General features: G+C 33.5%; 1 protein-coding gene across 2 annotated transcripts; it reads right to left on the reverse strand.

Annotated features, from left to right (window-relative positions):
- Nucleotides 1–1,125: 1,125 nt before the first annotated feature.
- On the reverse strand, nt 1,126–16,516 carry LOC148601033 (pre-mRNA-splicing factor SPF27-like). 2 transcript variants are annotated; one of them, XM_088554503.1, is made up of 8 exons: nt 16,362–16,516; nt 11,769–11,861; nt 9,878–9,948; nt 8,341–8,442; nt 7,598–7,708; nt 5,486–5,566; nt 4,414–4,510; nt 1,126–2,291 (listed from the first exon to the last, which is right to left on the reverse strand). In XM_088554503.1, the coding sequence occupies exons 1-8, from the start codon at nt 16,434–16,436 to the stop codon at nt 2,280–2,282; spliced, it is 642 nt and encodes a 213-aa protein (XP_088410629.1). In that variant the 5' UTR covers nt 16,437–16,516; the 3' UTR covers nt 1,126–2,279. The 2 variants fall into 2 exon arrangements, with proteins under 2 accessions (XP_088410629.1, XP_088410630.1); XM_088554504.1 differs by lacking the exons at nt 1,126–2,291; nt 4,414–4,510 and adding an exon at nt 4,944–5,091 and having other exon boundaries at nt 16,362–16,495.
- Between the last annotated feature and the right edge of the window lie 4,302 nt (nt 16,517–20,818).

The raw sequence follows: 20,818 nt of genomic DNA on the forward strand, positions 1-20,818 counted from the left end.
TAATTAAAGGATATCTTAAAATATCAATTATGTGATTAATCACTCTTTGCATGATAGAACTATACTTAATGTGGCTGGTATTTCTATGTAAATTGTATCTGTGATATTCATACAGGGAGCTATGTATACTTCTAGAGGGACTTCGTTTTTATTGCCTGAGAATAATAAAGTATTTATTTATGTATTTTTTTGTTCATGTTGTTTTTACAGCTAAAGTAATGAGAAATCAAAACACACTTTTTTGCTTTTTTAAACCCCTGTAAATAAAGTTTGGGGAGTATATTTAGGAATCACACTGTCTGTCTTTCCCCATTTCTTGTCAAAACAAATTCTAGACTACTCAAGTAATTTTTTATGACATTTAATAAGAATTTTCGGCATCAAATGTAAATGTGCTTGAAGGAATATAATACATAGACAACTCCAAAGGTAGATAATCAAACTTTTTTTACATGTTAAAACCTTGCAAGTGCAACTCCTCCTAAACTGCTCAAGGGAATTAAATGAAATTTGATAGGAAGGTTGGCCGTCATACATAGATGTACAGGAAGGAATATATTTACTGTCAGAGGACCCTAAAGGGAGACAATTTAACTTTCAGGTTATAAATGTAACTTTATTTGAAGCAGGGGTTTTCTCATTGTTAGCTTGCTCACAGGATTTCTAGTTGTTTCTTGGGTCAGTAGGAGGAAACATTTGGTCGTTTAAATATACAAAATGTATCCTGCTGACATGCTGACCTGAATTGTTTGGTAGTTCTAAAAAGTACCAGTTATACTTTGAAGAAAAGGAAACACTATCAATGAGACGCATTACTCTGACTGAGCTACATTTGTTCCTTTTAACTGTGCTTGGAGTAGAAGCTGCATCCTTGCATCTTCAATAGGACTACTAGGGGATGGACCAGGATTTATGTGACAATGCTGTAAATTCAGAATTTGTTGTTTGTCTTAGTTTTTGCAATTAGGGAACTTTAGATAGATATATGATTTCAATTTCTGAAGTGATGAGAAAAAAATCTTACACTAATATTTAAATGTAAAAAAAAAAAAAATAAATACATCACTAAAAATTCTGAATTTACAGTATGTTAAAACTGTTTGACAGTAAGCAGAAACAAAAATATGTGAATTGACATCTTTATTTACTTTTTTAATGATAAAAATAAATGAATTGATAATGGAGATATTCTGTATGATTAAGAATCTCAAAAACAACCACTTCACCATACGAATACAAATATAAGAATCAAGATACTGTGAAGGTACTTCTCTTTGTGTACAAAAATTTGTGTAGTTTCATCCCAGTTTACTTAGGTGATGGAAGATCAAAATCATGGATTTCATTAGTTTTCAATGTAAATTTTACCTCTCAATGGTACATCGTGTACTCTGAATTACTGGTTAAACCTATTCATGAAAACCTGCATAATTAAAACCCCACATATAATAATTCTTCCAAACTAATACAAAGAATCTTTCACACCATGATTCTTTCATTACAAGACAAAAAAAAGCTCATAAAACATACTGCAGATAAAAGTTTATGCAAGACTGAACTGTTTCAACAAGGCACAACAAATACACTCTTACTGATAATAAATCCTCTCAACCTAAAACTAGCATTTCTAATATAGTTGTCTCCCCTTTCACCCTTTCCATCTGTTACAGACCATGACCATGTAAATTGACTTTCAGTGAAGAATATACAGTGAAGCCTATCTGAATCATAAGAAATTCTATCTTTTTACTGATAAAATTCAAAAATTACTTACATTCTTTGAGATAAACAAACATAAATAGGTCTGGGTTTCGTAAGAAATCTCAAGTTGAGAATTTCCTCAAGTCCTGTGTTTTTCCTCAAATCTTCAATTTCAAGTGATGTGATTGGTGGAAATTTGAGTTGATGAAGGATTTAAGGAAAATCTCAGTTTGTGATGTTTTATGAAACCAGACCCAGACCATACAAATATGTTCATGGTCTGGAACTCATACATACATGTACATGTATAGACATGCACAATCTATTAATTATCTGACAGCCCTGGATTTGCTGAGATTTTGTAAACTGCTCTTAAGTCTACATCCAACTTAATCAGACAAAGATGTCTAGATTTTACAGTTCATGAGCTGTACTCAACTGATATCAACCTCCAGGCAAAGTTCTAATTCTTGTATTCAATAAGATTTTCTCTGGCAACTTTTAAGATTGACACATCACAAACTGTTGAGCAACCATCTGTTTTTTTCTTCCAAAGTTTACTAATAATAACAAAGACATTATCTTCTGGCCTAAAATGAAAATATCATATTTACCATAATCAACAATTACACAGAATACTGTATTATAAAGCATATTAACTTCTATGATTAATATATTTCACAGATTCTTTCAAATGAATATATTCACAAATATCAGTTTTCATGGATTTGAATTATACCTTCCCAGATACTATTTTTCCCATTTATTTATTAGCAAAAAAAAGTACAAAAAATTACTACATTTACAGTCCACCATAGAGGAGAAATGTATCAATTAGACACAAATGCTCCTGCCCTTCAAAATCAATGTTTCAGCTGTCACTCCAGTAAACAGGTAGTTGATGCGTGACTGGGATGGAAAGTTGCACACAGTACAACCCACCATGCTGAAACTGCATACTGAACTTTAAACCTCATCCATTAATAAGAATTTCAAGTCTAAGCCCATAAAAATTTGTTGGAAAGAAATATAAATTACCATCAATAATCAGTTCAACTTACATGTATATGCCAGTTGTCTTGGAACAAGACATTGAAATTACCTAGAGCAAATTGACCGTAACCTCTAACCTTTCTGATCTGGAATAGCCCCAGGTAAATACAAGTTTTGCTAAGTGAACTCATCCATTGAATAAGTAACAAGAGGCTCCAAGGAGCCTGAATTGCTCACCTGGTTAAATTTTTGCCTTTTAAGGGCAATAACTCTAACAAGGAGTTGGCAGAAAATTTTGACTCCACTTGATTCATTGGACACATTTGTAAGCCTTATAATAAGGATCATTTCAGCAATTGAAAGCTATTGGCTAAACCTAACAGATTTGGAGATGTATGTAAAAATTTGCTGTCTGACCCCATTGTTCTATTTTTAGAAATGGCATCCATGTTTTTTCAGCGATCAAAAATCTGTCATTGCGTTAAGGATACCCTATAAAACAAAAATGTCAACTTTCATTGAATTCTGTAGAGCAATTACTGAGGAGAATATTTTTTAATGTAATAACATCATAAACAGAAAAAAAAAACGCCCAAAAAGGGCAATAACTCCAACATGGGTCAACAAATTTTCACCAAAATTTGACCAAGGATAGATCTCTTCATGCTGAATAATTTTACCCCCATGTCAGATTTAAGTTAAACCTAATTGTTTTGGAGACATATGCAAAAATCTGCTGTCTGACCCCAATGTTCAATTTTTAGTAACAGCCACCATGCTTTATAACAGACCAAAAATCCAAATGGTCATTTTGTTAAGGATGCCCTTTAAAACCACAATACCAACTTTCATTGAATTCTGTAGAGCAGTTTCTGAGGAGAAGATTTTTTAAAGTAATAACATCATAAACAGAAAAAAATGTCCAAAAAGGGCAATAACTCCAACATGGGTCAACAAATTTTCACCAAAATTTGACAACAGATAGATCTCTTCAAGCTGAATAATTTAACTCTATCAGATTTTGGTTAAACCTAACCGTTTTGGAGATATATGAAAAAAACTGCTGTCTGACCCCATTGTTCAATTTTTAGTAACAGCGGCCATGCTTTATAATAGATCAAAATCCAAATGGTCATTTTGTTAAGGATGCTCTTTAAAACAAAAATACCTTTTATTGAATTCTATAAAGTAGTTTCTGAGGAGAAGATTTTTCAAAATAATAACATTAAAAACAGCAAAAAACGTCCAAAAAGGGCAATAACTCCAACATGGGTCAACAAATTTTCACAAAATTTTGACCACTGATAGATCTCAACATGCTGAACACTTTTATCCCAGTCAGAATCAGCTAAACCTAACAGTTTTGGAGATAAATGCAAAAAAACTACTGTCTGACCCCTATGTTCTATTTTTAGTAACAGTGGCCATGTTTTTCGATGGATCAAAAATCCCCACATCAGTTCTATGCACAATACCCTAAGGAACATTCAAAGTAAGTTTGGTTCAAATTGGTCAAGTAGTTTCAGAGGAGAAGAGTTTTGAAAAATTGTTAACGACGACGACGGATGCCAAGTGATGGCAATAGCTCACATGGCCTTTGGCCAGAAGAGCTAAAAAAGGAGCTTTAACTCTGTGTGTTCATTTAAATAGACACCTTCATTCATGCAGTAACCTAAAAAGTTAAATACATATATGTCATTGGTCAGGTGTAATGTTTACCTTTCTGGCTCTTTTTTGTTCCATTTCTTCAATTTCTCTTTCTATTTCCACACATGCTCTTTCTATTTCATAATTTTTACTGACAAGCCCAACCCAACTGTAATAAAAATTAATAAAAGTTAGTCTTATCCTCATCTAAATGACTGAATTCTAAATTGAACAGGTCATTCAATAAGACCTTCATATAAAAATATCTCTGGTACCTACCTAGTGTCAAACACATACACGTACTGAAGCTGAGTGTTATATTCATTCTACCAGAGCATAATGGCACAAGTTAGACAAGTTGGCACAATGTATACTATTGTATTATCACTATTAATGTTTAAAATCCCTTTGATTTTGCTATACGATAATTTTCAATCTCACGCCAGTCGAGTGAGAATGAAAATTATCGCTAGTGTCTATGTTCTCGTGTGACATACAAGCAATAGCGTAGGAATATTTGACGATCCGAATAACCATCTGTTTGTTTACTGCGTATGAAATAACGGCTAATTTGTGGCAATATTTTCTAGTCGACGATGAAAAATGATTAAATACATTAACTTACCCGATTAGAAATGAATAAATCCCAAAATTATTTAACAAATTTTAAACCTGATCATCATAGTTAACCGATTTTTTTCAAATGTGTATCACAGCTGCAAAACATACGTGACACCACGTATCATGTCGCTGAAAAAAAGTCCGAAAGAAAATTTTGCAGTTCTTATAAACCTTACATATTTAGGTCAAGAAAACTGAAAATAAAAGAAAACTAATACCTTACAATTCAGCAAAACAGCAATAACAGATCATTAAATATTTTTTCAACTCGCAGGAGTTTCTCATGCTCTTTTCGTCTTGCTTGACAAGATAAGCATGAGAAACTCCCTCTCGTTGAAAAAATATTAAATAATCTAATATTAATTCTACCTCATTGAATACAAAGTTCACCAAGACCTGTCTTGTTTATTGAGGGTTAGACCAAGTTCACTTTAAATAAATGCCATAATTATTTATTCTGACATAGTAACTTTACTTATAACAGGTTCTGTTGGTAACTAGTTAATATATAGGATTGTCATACCTTTCTTCCAACTCTTTCAGTTTGCCTCCAGCTTGTGTCTGTTCATGTTTTCTTTGCCAGTTGATTTCCTGAATTTTCTTTCTACAATGAAACAAAGATATTAACTGAATATCCTCATTACTGTATACACATTTATTTTCAGGGTTGTTAATTTTCACAGATTCTGTAAAGAGAACATTTTCTGCAGGAATAAATATTCCTGGTTTCAAAAAAATAAAAATAGTTAAGCTCCTAGTTTTTAGTAGAGTCTGAGTTGCTCATTTGCTTTTGTTACTTTGTATGTATGATTTTATGTTCTTTGTTGTGTATGTCTGTTTTCCATGTCTGGTCTTTGTCCTTGGATTACATTCTTTTGATTACCGCTATAACCTTAGTTCCCTTGATTACTCTTATATAGAGTACAAAATCAATTTCACAAGCATTATTTTTCACGCTTATTTGTCCACTGTTAAAATAGCATATATTAGTACCTTGGGAAAATTGATACATTTACTCACAGGATTGCAAACCAAAAGCCTATGGAAGATATTTAAAGTCTATTGTCCAAGAAAAATAAGCAATCAGGTCAGATTAGCATCATAAACCAGATTCGATGTAATTAGAAGTGACCCAAATAACATTGCAAGTTTCTACAAAATAGACACCAGCTGATAGCAAGCAAAACAGGATAAACGCAAAGAAACCTGGCAAAGAACAATGACCAATGAGATTAATAGTATTGGAAAGATGTGGGGAGAAATGGAGAAAACGTCAAAGACCAAGGTGCTTGGAGTTCCCTGGTTACAGCCTTAAGCACTTCTGGATGCAAAGAGGATAAGTAAGTAAGTACAGGAGTTATTAGAACATTTGTACATGATAAACTGAACTTTAAAAGCCAGCAAAACCAAATGACTATGTCATACCAGCTTACCCTATCAGTACAACTCATCCATTTTTTGAGGGGGACAAGTCTGGGATGCTTGTTTACTTTTAGTATTGTGTATATTTTTCATTTTGTTAGTGTTTGATATTTCTGTTCTATGACACTTTGACTTCCCTGTAGCCATGGTTACCCTTAATAACTACACAAGCTTTAGGTGTACAAGAACTGACTACAATGACCTAAAAATACAGGGTTTCAAATTGGAAAGGATGCAAGGGCCATACATGTAAGCTATCTTTGATATACAGAAGAACTGCAGTTTTGAAGTCAGAACAAAAAGTATCAATGAGAGCCGAATAGGGCCAGATGTGAATCAGATATTGTGTACCTGAGGTATTACAGATGTCAGTGTTTAGTCAATAATACATCCTGAATAGAAACATTTTACAGACATAATTTTCCTCATCTATGATATGTTCATCACTATTTCACCTGCGCTTATATGCAAATAGGTCCTGGAACCTTCAATCATTTAAACAGATGATTTACCAAGGACTTTTTTGTTTTCATTTGGTGGACTTACTACAATCCTTTTCACAAAAAGTTGTAAACTTGTGTAAAATTAGCTGTAAGTTATGTTATCATATCCTGCGACTGATTTTACACCTACGACTTTTTGTGAAATCAACCATTGGTACTAACCCTTCATTTTTAAAAGCTACAAGTATATGATCATAAATCATTACATTGTATTGTTCAAATATTTAGGACCACTACACTTACCATCAATTTTGTGAAACTAACCACTGGGCATAATGACTTACCTGAGACTTAACACAGATCCTATCTACTACGACTGACCTAAGATCCTATCTAATAAGATTGACCTAAGATCCTGTCTACTAAGACTGACCTAAGATCCCCTCTAATAAGACTTACCTAAGATCCTGTGTAACAAGACTTTCCTAAGATCCTGTCTAATAAGACCTACCTAAGATCCTACGTACTATGACCTACCTAAGATCCTTTCTAATAAGACCTACCTAAGATCCTACGTTCTATGACCTACCTAAGATCCTGTCTAATAAGACTTCCCTAAGATCCTGTCTAATAAGACTGAGCTAATATCCTGTCTAATAAAACTTATCCAAGATCCTGTCTAATAAGACTTTCCTAGATCTTGTGTATTAAAACTTATCTAAGATCCTGTATAACAAGACTTACCTAAGATCATATCTAATGTGACTTACCTGAGATCTTGTAGCTGTTTCTGGGCCTGTTCAACCATCTGTGAAAGTACTGTATTGTAAGATTTCCATGCATTCGAACCATATTCTGATAATAACTCCAAATTCAAGATTCTGTTAAAATGAAATAAATTCTCTTTATGATAAGTACCAATAGCTCTTATATAAGGTAACTTCTAGAACACTTGATAAATTAATAGTGTTCCTCGCAAACAATTTGGGGTGGGAGCAGGCACCATGTTCCATATAAGTGCTTTTCCTTTTTTTGTCAATTTTCCCTATGAAGATGTTACTGCATGCATGTACCTTTATATTTGCCTCTATATGTGCTAAATTGCCCCTTTTCACTTGGAAATTATCCTGTCCTTTTTTTAAAGATGTGGGGAATAATAAAAAACAGTTCAATGTATGAAAGTCATCTATACAATACCAAAAATGCTTGTCTCAAAATAAATCAAACAAATACCAGTGTAACCAGCACCCAAAATATAGGTGAACATAGCCCCTTTCAAATTCATTGATGTTTTCCTCTGCCCATTGAAAGAATGTAATAAATAACTTCAGTCAGAACAGATGGCTGGGAAATGATATAGACTGATAATGCCTTTGCATACAGCTGGAGGTATTATCACCATTTCAGGCAAAAACACTGTCGCTTGGACAATTTATCATGATAATGCCCTCTTCATAAGCAACTATTGAAACTATTCTAGTTGTCTGATCATGTCATCAGACTGTTCACCAACCTGAGTGACTGATGTTCTAATTGCGCCTGGGAGTTTTCTACAGCCTCATTCCAAGCTGAAATATCAGTCATTTTACCAGCTGGAGGAGGTGGCAACTCATATCTGCAATAAAGGATAAAAAACATACAGGATTAAATGACATTAATGTTTCTACACTGAATCTGTATATACCATCTCTATGATTCCCATTTTTGTCTTGTAATTTCAAGGCTAAGAATGAATACTTATTTTCTATAAAGGTATGTGTATCTTTTGTCTTTCTTTCTAAAGATACTTTAAATAGACAAATGATGTTTATATTAAAATAAATTAAGGTTGTATTTTTTTAAAGATGTCAATAAGTCAAGAAGGGACATTTATTACAGCTATCACTTTATCGTTGATATATCTTTACATGGGCTGCTCTGGCTTCCAAAATTTTGTCGCCAGAAAAATCATCAGCTGCCATTTTTTGTCGCCAGTTTTCAGAAATTAGAGCCAAAGGGTGCCAAAAAAATTACAATTTAAAAAAAAAAGACAGAATTAAGTTTACTAATGAATTATCTTTGTCAATTCATCAAAATAACCTCTCCATTCATGACATACATGTACCCCAGATTCACTCTTGATGCATGTATGAAGCAGATGAAGCAGGTTTTTAGCTCTAGTCTGTCACTTTCATTTGCATAAAATATTAAGTACTACTCCAAAAACAGGTATTTTACTTTTATCAAAGACTATATTACTATTCTCATACAGTCCCTGATTTTAAAACATGTTCACCAGTGTCCTTTATGGTCCAATTCATCGAACACAATATAATTTACTTTTTTTTATTATTTTTAACAAACTTGATTCTTTTTTTCATGAGATAAAATTTCTATCAAACTACAGTTTGTACCATGGACCATTAATTGTGTCCTTGTTTAATTATCTTGATACCTGAATAGCATTTCCTTAATTAGATTTTGGGAATCCCCATTCTATTTGGTTACTGATTTTCCCGCCAAAAAAGTCACATGGCAAAAGTGTAAACAAATGTTATCCATTTTCTTTTATCAATTCTTTCATTTCGAAGTATTTAGACACTTCCTAATGGGATAATCATTGTTAATTAGATTTAATTTATTCTGTTATTAGGTAAGTCCGTTTCTGAATGTATTACATGGTTAAATAGGGCTGTGAAACTTGTGTGTAGCCACGTGCACATGGGCTTAATTGTGTTTACCTTTGACCAGATGATGAGAGTTTTGATTGGCTCAGTAATATATTTACATTTGATTGACACCTCCCATGGGGATATTGTCAGTCCAGTCGCCTGGTCTAATTACCTTTAATTGCCTTCAGTCGTAAATTGGTCATAGTAAATTAACTCTGATCAGGTGTCAACACATTTGTTTAATAAGAGAGAATATCCGTTGCTGATAAACTTCCTGTCAATTTGAATATACAAAACCTAGGCGCCAAGAAAATCGGCAACTGGCTATTTTTGTTGCCAGATAAAATAAAAAATCACAAATTGCAACATTGGCGAAGGCCAGCGCGACCCCTGCTTTACCTTTTCATATTAAGCATCTCCATGGGTAATCGAGACTGCATCCTCTCATATTCAGCCTTCATAATTTCTGTCTGAAAAGAGACCCCAAACTTTTATTTCATAAGGGACCAACAAACCCAAAGAGAAACAGTATATCTGTGGTTTTGTTGTTTTTTATGATATGTATGTTTTTGGAATAACAAGATTTTGGAAATTAAAAGATCTTAGGTACAAGTACATGTAGGTTGTATATTGCAGGAGTGGATACAGGATTAGAAGAACAAGAGAGAATGTTGACTGACCAAAGCGTGTGCACCGTCAAACTTCTGTGCTTTTCAACCATCATTTCAACCAATTTTTTTAACAAGAGGGCCCACAAATAGGGCATTGTGCCTGAATCACCTTTGTATTGTGGAGAATATGCATTATTTCTAAACAGGGAAATGTCTGTTTTCAGAGTTTATCTTTGGGTAATTAAATCTGTAATACAAATATACATACTTGTGTCTTATCATTTTTAAAGGAAGGATGCTGTCATTTAAAGAATTTCTCAGCCAAAAGGCTTTTTAAGTATGATATTATAGTCAAAACAATACATATATAAATGTAGTTTATGGTAAAATCTTACAAAATTATATTTAATGTGCATCTCAAAATGTGTATCTGAAACTAACATAAAATTGTACCACCATACAGTGTGAGTGGAAATAATTTAAGATATTCTGTTACATGATTACAGATTTGAAACAAAGTTTTGTCTATCATCTCATAAATTTTATTATGTGACTGTGATACTAAAGTTAAATAATAAGGAATGACTATTGTATTTTTCTGTCCATTTGAAATAAGGCCAAAACAAAAAAAAAGTGTTTCCAGACACCTGACTTACCCAATATTTAGCTGCCAAAATAACAACTCTGAGCTTTTTTTCACAATTTTAGGGGAAAAATAAAAAATCTGAAAAAACAACAATGAAGGCACACTTGTGGGTTAAAACAAGTCTGGGGTTCAACAAATACCAGCGTTGGAAACAGTATTCTTTGCCTGGAAAACTGTTCAACATGGCTGGAGGTTTTCACAGAAGTCTGAATAAACAAGTCAGTTTTGTGTCAACATATCATGTCCTTGTACATTCCACCCCATAAAAAACCCAAACAAACAAAAAACCACTTACATATACCTATCCTGTTTTGAAATGACATGTAATAGGAAACACACATATTAAGCAAATTATTTAGTGTGCACCTTGGACATTGGGGTATTTCCAATAAACAAAAAACAATACAAGTCATTCCTCAAATAATAAGATAAAAATATTCTTTAATTTTACAATGTACAATGCAAGTCGTGAAATAGAGAATGTTCTATTGTGCAATTAATTTTGTGCATTTAATTCCATTCCAGTTAAAGATTCAGGAATCATTTTAAAAACCAAATTTATTTTATGAACAGTTGATCCAAGACCATGAAGACAATGAATCAAACTAAATATGTTGATATACAGTGTATCTATCATATAAGAGATGATCCAGTCAATTATGTCAGAATGAGTGAAAATTGCCATTGAAATATTCATGTTTAAATGGCAATTTTCACTCATTCTGGCATAATTGACTGGGTCATTTTTTAAATCTTAAATAGACACAACTACATTGCAGCTGTCATTATCCACTCCCACTTAAAATATAACAAATGCAGGAATCGACACTAACAGTAGTCCGGTAGTCCTGTGCCACCCAAATTTTGGAGAGGACTACTTGAAAATTCTCATGGTAGTCCTATGGGCTATCTAAATTTTGCTAAGATCTATGAACAGAACCATCATTACCATTTGCGGACTACCTGTTTTACCTCTGAAGTAGTCCTGTTGACCACCAAATAAATATAGTTAGTGTCAAACCCTGTAATGTACCTCAAATTGGTTATAGTTTGGTGGAGGCAGGTATTCTAAGTAGTTTTTGGTTGGACGATATCTTCTAGTCTCCTCTTCAACAAGAGCAAGAGCCTGTAAAATATAGTAAAAGAATAAGAAAAGCTAATTAAAAGGAAACACTAAAAAAGTCTGCATTAAATTTTTTCTATGTTTCTTCAATATTGTTCCAAACAGCATGCAATATGAATTCTGCATTTCAAGCTGGCTAGGAAATAAGGCAAAAAAAATACATGTCTCATAAAGTTTGTTACACAGATAATAAAAAACAGGGCACTGTACGTAGGTAGGTCAAATCATTTTATATAGGCACTCATTAAAGAATTTCTTGACTTAAATAGTGCTCAACTAAACAATGACAGTTCAGCAGTATTTCATAGAAGTCAAGAGTAATCAAAGGAACCAAGATTCTAGTGGAAATCAAAAGAATGTAATCCAGGGACAAAGACAAGAGATGGAAAACAGACAAACACAACAAAGAACATAAAATAACCAAAACAATACATACAAAGTAACGAAAGTAAATGAGCAACTCAAACTCCACTAAAATCTAGAAAAAATACCAAAAAACATGTGCTAAGGTTGGTACATTGGTAGATACAGTAACCTAAATAAATAAATAAATAATTTTTCAAACAAATTCAACTTATAAGGTTTAGTTTAATTCAATTTAAACCATTATCAACTGATTTATTATCGGATTAATAACTCACTTTGATATACATGTAGTTTGTTGTTTAAAAACATTGTCTATTATTTAATTATTAAAAGTGTGCCACAAGTATTTACATCTTTTTTCATTAAAAAATATAAGCTCCTTTGATTTTGGTAATTTATTGGTTTATAAAAATGAGAAAGTACTCTGTGGACACTTTGTTGTTTGGATAATGAAATATGTATTCCAAATTACATCTTACTCAGACCAACAACCCTCCTCTTTATTATGTCCATATTGACCATATTTTTCCTGACCCTGCAACACTCTTATTTATTTGAATATTGATGTGTCAATTTGAAAAAAGGAGGGCGACAGGGTCAGAAGAAATCATGGCTACCTTGATGATTATCACATCAGTAAAAGTGGAAAGCAGTCTTGGTACGATAGGTTCAACATACCCACAAGTTTTAACATGTATTCTAGGGTTCATGCACCCACTGACCTCTGAATTGGCATATTTTGACAGTGAACATATTGTTCCAGAAGGTTGAACAGTGAACTACATGTAACGGCAGTCCATACATTCAAGATTACAATAAAAACAGAATATTGTTTAAGTACATGCATAAACATTTTTTAACTTGAGGTATTGTACACACATGATATTCGGTATAACATAATGGTTATTTGAAAATTGACATTTGCAAGTCTGAACTTTGAACCAATTATGTATCCACAGTGAGTAGTTTTACTTAGCTTATACATGTACAAATGTACTTGTTCATTTGTCGATCTAACACTCCATAGTCTAACTCCCACATGAACGCAAGAGGTTGGAATTCCGTTCCTACATATCCCAACCTCTTACCTCCGAGTGCCATATTACATACCGCTCGTTCTAAAGTTCTTTGAAATCGGCAAAATTATAGTAAAATATTTACTATTTAAAACATCTTATACAGTTTCTTTACCATTACACAGGGGAAAGTGACTAAACTGAATAAAAACAAATGATCTACCTGATGAAAAAAATCCAGCAATCCTGGAAATCCTTTGTAAAAGCAGTTTAAATGAACTTTATGTTTGGTTTTCAACCTTTTGAATGTGTTCATCCGGTTGATAAAATTACGGATTTTAAAACTAGCAATACTAAAATATTAAATTAACCAACGAATTGCCTTTACCAACTTTTAAGTTCCTTTTGTTAAAAATAAATTGAATTCTGTAAAATTAGTGACCTAATTCAAACTGGCTGGTTAATTTGATAACTGACATTACAAATGTTTTTTAGGTATTTAACAAAAATTCTGGATTTATATTGCTTGATTTACGGTGGGTTAAACTTCTTTACATGTTTAGCTTATTCTTATTTGTAATGGCTTTCAACTGCCACAGGTTGGGATGGCACCAAGTCAGAAAATAGCTTGCCAGACAACCTCTGGCACTGCTGGACTGGAGTATCTAATAGTCAAACAGCACTCACTTTTTTCTTGAGTCGATATTTCCACTGACACCTGTCTTAAAGTAGTTTCAACCGTCAATCACTCGATTAGAACCTTGTCAAGTTTCAAAACGCAAACCAGTAGTCTGTTTGACTGAGTCTGAGTAAACTAACTAAGCTATAGGTACCAGTATCGTATTGCATATCCCTGAGCGGGTGTACGTCAAAACATGGATGCCATAAAAATATAGTGCATTTTCTTTTTGCCTCTCTACAAACTAATGTTTTGTCAAAAGACATGAACAATGACTTAAAAAATAGAGCAAACATCACACTGTAAGATGAAGAACTTTTTTAAAAGAAAATCTAACATAATATCATAAAAATGTTCCACTGAAAAGGTTGGTTAGGTGAGTGCAAAACGAAAGTGAAAGTAGGGAAAATGGCTATTTATAGTTCAAGACTACTTTTCTGTCCGATCTTCGTGGACTCACCCTATTTTCTTTGCGGGAAATTATTTTTTCACATGTCCTTAGAAATGCTACATAAGTGAAAGTTTTATTGAATCAATTTACATATTTTTTTAAAAATCCTAAAAATATGCACTTCACTATAGAAGTCTATGGAAAATTAATACGATACTGAGACCTAGTAAGCCAGTTTTTCAAGTAAAGTTGGATATTCAGCAAGTGGTCTTTACCAGCTGAAAAAGTAGTACCCCAATGCAGGTAACACTTTTAAGATGAATTAGCCAACTTTTGAACCTGATTTTTTATGGTAGCTCTGGTTTTTTGCATTTATGGTTAATCTTAACCAAATTTGGAAATGCATTTTGTTTTCATGAATTTGTATAATATCAGTTCAATAAAATTATTATCTTGACTGTTTATGATGAGCATATCTATGTTCATGTAACCTAAAGCAAGTAATACTCCTGCATAAAGGATAGTTTTCAAGTTACAACACATTTTAAGTATGTGGTTAGGACTTGAAAATAGTCATTTTCCATACATTGCCTCTTATATATGAAAAAATGAATATTTTTTTTATTTTTTGTTTCTCTTTCAAATAAATAGCTAAAATGAGTTGCCATATAACTGTGTGGTTGATTTAAACACAGAAATGTCACAAAAGTCAACAGCTAATTTTTTAGTGGGCTTTTTTTTAGTGGTTCAAATGGACAGATTCTAATGCGGCAAGAAAAATGAAGGTGTTTTTTCATATAAAAACTGAATTTTTTCAAAAAGTATCTAAAGCAGACAGTTGTTATTATAATATTTATACCAATAAACTATTTTTCTTGCATCATAGCTATCTGTTTTAAAGAAAAAGTCCTTTTCCTGTCATACTGAGGTCCTTTTGTATCTGCCTGGGGTACCAAAATGGCTTAAAATCTGTAATTTCTGCATATGAAAAGCTATATTTTTTTAAAACTATGATATTGGTATAATTTTTTTTGGATTTATTATAATTGAAATGACCATATCTATAGTTTAAAACAGTTGGTTGTACCAGTCATTATACTTTACTTTAAACAAGAGGCTCCCTTGAGTTAAAGACAAAAAAGGAGGTTCGAATATTAATATTTCCATATATGGAAGTCACAAGTGGGGATTAAATAATGATTTGGAACTCATAGTACAGCTCATGTATCTACCATGTCAGAATAAACCACAAATTTGCTTAGCTTGACTAATGCAGCAGCTTTTTATCAAAAGTAATATTTTCTGGCTAACACTGAGATATTAGTCTCATGCCTGGAATAGGGTACCTATATAAGAATTTTAATAGAAAACTCATGTTTGTAGCAGGGCAATGATATTCTGAATTTTCAGTATGGAAATGAATACTCTAGCAGAAAAACAACAACTTTTAGGATTATATTGAAATGTTTATTAGTAATAGGTACCAGTATCGTATTGCATATCCCTGAGCAGGTGTACGTCAAAACATGGATGCCATAAAAATATAGTGCATTTTCTTTTTGCCTCTCTACAAACTAATGTTTTGTCAAAAGACATGAACAATGACTTAAAAAATAGAGCAAACATCACACTGTAAGATGAAGAACTTTTTTAAAAGAAAATCTAACATAATATCATAAAAATGTTCCACTGAAAAGGTTGGTTAGGTGAGTGCAAAACGAAAGTGAAAGTAGGGAAAATGGCTATTTATAGTTCAAGACTACTTTTCTGTCCGATCTTCGTGGACTCACCCTATTTTCTTTGCGGGAAATTATTTTTTCACATGTCCTTAGAAATGCTACATAAGTGAAAGTTTTATTGAATCAATTTACATATTTTTTTAAAAATCCTATTAATATGCACTTCACTATAGAAGTCTATGGGAAAATTAATACGATACTGAGACCTATAGACAAGTAGAACTATATAGAAGTGAGCAGGCGTTGAGGGAACCTGGGCAAGAGATATACATTTTTTTAACAGCATGGTACGTTCTATACTAAAGATCTTACTGCTTCTCTGACTCCCGTTTCATCGTAACCTTGGTCAAAATAAGGAAGAGCGTCGACAACAACTTCACCGGCCATTTCGAATACTGCAGTTATTCTTCCTTACACAGAAGCGCCATCTAATTTGGACCAAGAACGATAACAACATTCTAAAGAATGCGAGTCAAGTCGCCCCCAAGACAAGTCGTCCACTTCATAAAAACAAGTCCCCCCTCATTAATGACAAGTCGCCCAATCAAAATATAAAAGCATTTTATGTAACAAAATAAAATGAACTTACTCCTTGGTTAGTCTGCGACGAAGACCTTCGACCACGTCAAGAAGTACTAACATGTATTACTTGTAGAAGAAGGCAGCACAGAACTTTTGGCACAGGTAGTCACAACTCGCCAGTGACAGATTTTTTTCATCAACAAATAAAAGCAATTTATATTACACTGTCTTTCTCCTAATAGATTGATATTTACTCATATACATTCCTGCAAAATTAATATTTCTAAAGTACTGAATTAACACAAAGTCTATATTTCTATTTACTTAAAGAATTTCATAGCATCTATCCCGTATATAGCCTTTATGTGCTGCTCGGGCGTAAAACATCATCAAGTGTGGAAATATCTACGGCGGTCATTGAAGACTTAGACTCGTTTATATCTATGTTTTGTACGTCTTTGTTGTTGTAAAGTATTTGTTAATTATTTGCCATTAAATAATGTATCTCCTGAAAAAAAAATGTATTTAAACTTAAATACGAATTTCTCTTCATTTTGCCGTATCATGAACAGATCGGCACAAACAAAAAAATTGCCGTCAACCACTGTAGATAAGAATTACAATGAAGCATATGAACATTATAACACGATACAATCTAGGACAATTTCATAAAATAACCACAAAATGATGTGAAAAATTAGAGATCTATAGACTTGAATTTACGTTTTCAGATGCGTAAATATTCATTCATTTCATATTTTGAGTAAACTTTTTAAACCAATAAGATAACATAAGTTAGATAGTGGGCGAGTTGCCTTGTGGGAGTGGGCGAGTTGTCTTGTGGGAGTGGGCGACTTATCTTGAAGTGGGCGACTTGTCTTGTGGGAGTGGGCGACTTGTCTTGAAGTGGGCGACTTGTCTTGTGGGAGTGGGCGAGTTGTCTTGAAGTGGGCGACTTGTCTTGTGGGAGTGGACGAGTTGTCTTGTGGGAGTTGGCGACTTGTCTTGAAGTGGGCGACTTGTCTTGTGGGAGTGGGCGAGTTGTCTTGTGGGAGTGGGCGAGTTGTCTTGAGAGTGGGCGACTTGTCTTGTGGGAGTGGGCGACTTGTCTTGAGGGAGTGGGCGAGTTGTCTTGTGGGAGTGGGCGACTTGTCTTGTGTGAGTGGGCGAGTTGTCTTGAGAGTGGGCGAGTTGTCTTGAGAGTGGGCGTGGGCGACTTGTCTTGTGGGAGTGGGCGAGTTGTCTTGTGGGAGTGGGCGAGTTGTCTTGTGGGAGTGGGCGAGTTGTCTTGAGAGTGGGCGACTTATCTTGTGGGAATGGGCGACTTGTCTTGTGGGAGTGGGCGAGTTGTCTTGTGGGAGTGGGCGACTTGTCTTGTGGGAGTGGGCGACTTGTCTTGTGGGAGTGGGCGACTTGTCTTGTGGGAGTGGGCGAGTTGTCTTGAGAGTGGGCGACTTGTCTTGTGGGAGTGGGCGAGTTGTCTTGTGGGAGTGGGCGACTTGTCTTGGTGAGACTTGACTTGTTACCATTCTAAAGACTACTTCCTCCCCTTGGTTACTCATCCCATACCAATAATAATTCGGGTTGGACAATATCCAAATAGAAAAGGGAGAATTGTAGAATCAAAGGAAGTTTGGAATAACTAACAACTATGCACAAGACGTCAAATAATTTGTACGATTTGTGTCATTGTCATTGAATTTCCTGCAAGCAAATACGATATTAAAATGAGTCCACCGGCAGAGTCAGGGACTTAAAAATCTCCGACTGAACGAGTATGTATATATGAAAAAAGTGCATGGTTTTACCACCAAAACATAACTGATGACTAGCCACAATATCAACAGAAAAGAAAAGATAAGATTTTATCCAATCATATGTATAACTAGTCAGGGAGTGTATAGTAGTATGATATAAAGTCCCTGATTTATATAGGGCATGAGATTATCAATCACACAAGAAAGATATTGCATTCATTTATTAAAAAATGGCAATATAAAAGTACAAGAAAGAAAAAGAGATCGAATTTGTACAAGTCGACCAGTTATTGTTATAATATTAAGACATTCACTAAATTGCTCACAAAAACTCCTATTACTTGATTGACTTTACATGTATTCAAGTTCTCCCTTTTCTTCTTTCCTTGATAATTTTTTTTGTCTAGACAGTAACTACACAATACTAACGCGATAAATGTACAATAAGCATCCATTACCCACTGTAACGATTAACACACACACACACACACACACACACACACACACACACACACTGAAAGCACACACAAAAACCGACAAAAATGGAAAAATGGAAAAAAATGAGCTAAACATATTTTTTGCAGGTTTAAACTGGTCTGGAGCTGGCAGGTCAGTCAGCTGCTAGTAGTCCACAGTTTGTACATTTGTGTAATTTATATTAAGTTTCTTTATTTCCGTTGTAACAAGGGACTCATACCTTTTTATTGATTTTTAGGTGTGTTTGGTTGTGTAATATTTTTTCTACAGTGGTCAGATTTTAAAGGGGTTTGTGATCACGCCAATGTACTTTAACCCCGTCGTTTTTTGTTTTGCGCCTGTCCCAAATCCAGAATTTCTGGCCTATCTATGTCTTGTTTCGACGTTAATTGAAGACCAATGGGTGGCATTGGGCTGATATATTCATCCCGGTGAGGTTGTTGTCTCTATGACATATACACCATACATATTCTTGTTATATTTATATGAAACAAACCAACAACAAAACAGTACAAACAAACAAAATACATGTGTATAAACTTGTAATTAAGATTTTTATAATCGGAGTTAAGTATTATGACGTCACAACTTACGACTAATTTTACTCTTACGATTTTTTTGTGAAAAGGGCTGCAGGTTTTCAATGCTGTAGCAGTGTATGGCTGTATTCAGGCCAAAGGGGAATTGAAACTGCATTTCAAGTTGACTAATTTACCACTATAAACTATTTTAATTTTCTGTAGATTACATATGATAGGCAGTTAATGAAAAATGGATTTTTAAGACCACAGTAACTGTTCTTATATGTTGCCGACGTGAGAGTAGGAGTCTAAAGTATTTTCTAGTACGTTACTGAAATCCTTGGAATATTTTAGCGACTTTAAACGTACGACATTACGTGGGATCAGGGAGTGTATACTAAACCCGCAGTCAATTTTCCCACGGAATAAATTATGCACAGCAATTCAAAATGTCCAAATTGAAATAACTTATAAACCATATTTGTGACTTTTTCAACAGTCTGTCCATCCTGCTATATTTTATTTTGATAAACTGTCATCGAAGTTTGTTGATTCTCCCAAACAATGCCTTAAGTACTTTCCAGATAGACCTCAAGTTAGATAAATAATAACTTCGTACAATTGGACAAAGCGTTCGGGATCCTCACATCTCTTTGATTTTAAATTGAATCTTAAATTGTGAAAATTTACAACCTGTTGGATGGCTCTTGAAAAAGTTTGATTGAAGGAATAATTGATTGTAATCTTCACCCTAAGATATATATTCAAATGCTTACAAGCTCTTTCTAAGAGACACGTACAAGTAACCAGTTTTTTTTTAAATTGTCAAATCGCGTATGACAAATGAAGTCATTGATATAATTTAACTCAGAAAACTTAATAAAGCGAAGTGGACTTTATTACCAATAAACTGAACGAGGTGTCTGTTTCGATGATATCTGTCTCATTTTAAACACAATTTAAGAAAAGAACGAACTGGATGCTAACAATAAAAAAAATCAGGGATATATCTATGTAAAAATTATAAAGTCTCATATTTATTTTAAACTAACAAAACATGAATACATTCACTTTCACGAGTAAGCTATCTGTAAATTAAAGGAATGTTTACTATTATCAACATTGAAAAGTTTTACAATAAAACTAAAATAATAGAAAAGAACAGTAGACATTTCAAATTTAGAAACGATAGTTCGTTGAACATATAGAACTACCCACAAATTAGCTTCATGTACAAATTAACTGTCCCATTCTCTTTATTACTGTGTGGTGGAACGGGAGTTACCAATTTAAGATGGAATATCGGATTCAACGAGGAAAAAGTGGGAAATGCTGCACGTACGTTACTCTTAATTAACCAAATTAAGTATTAAATGGAAAACTTATTAAAAACTGCCTAACTCTTTAAATGATTTGACACAGTCATGACGTATACACAGTTTTATTGTTTCGACCTCGGATGTTTTGGATTTACCCAATCTACTTATCCGGA

The sequence above is a fragment of the Perna viridis genome, chromosome 12, assembly GCF_037379345.1.
Source record: "Perna viridis isolate PV_CMFRI_1.1 ecotype Kerala chromosome 12, ASM3737934v1, whole genome shotgun sequence".
NCBI lineage: Eukaryota > Metazoa > Mollusca > Bivalvia > Mytilida > Mytilidae > Perna > Perna viridis.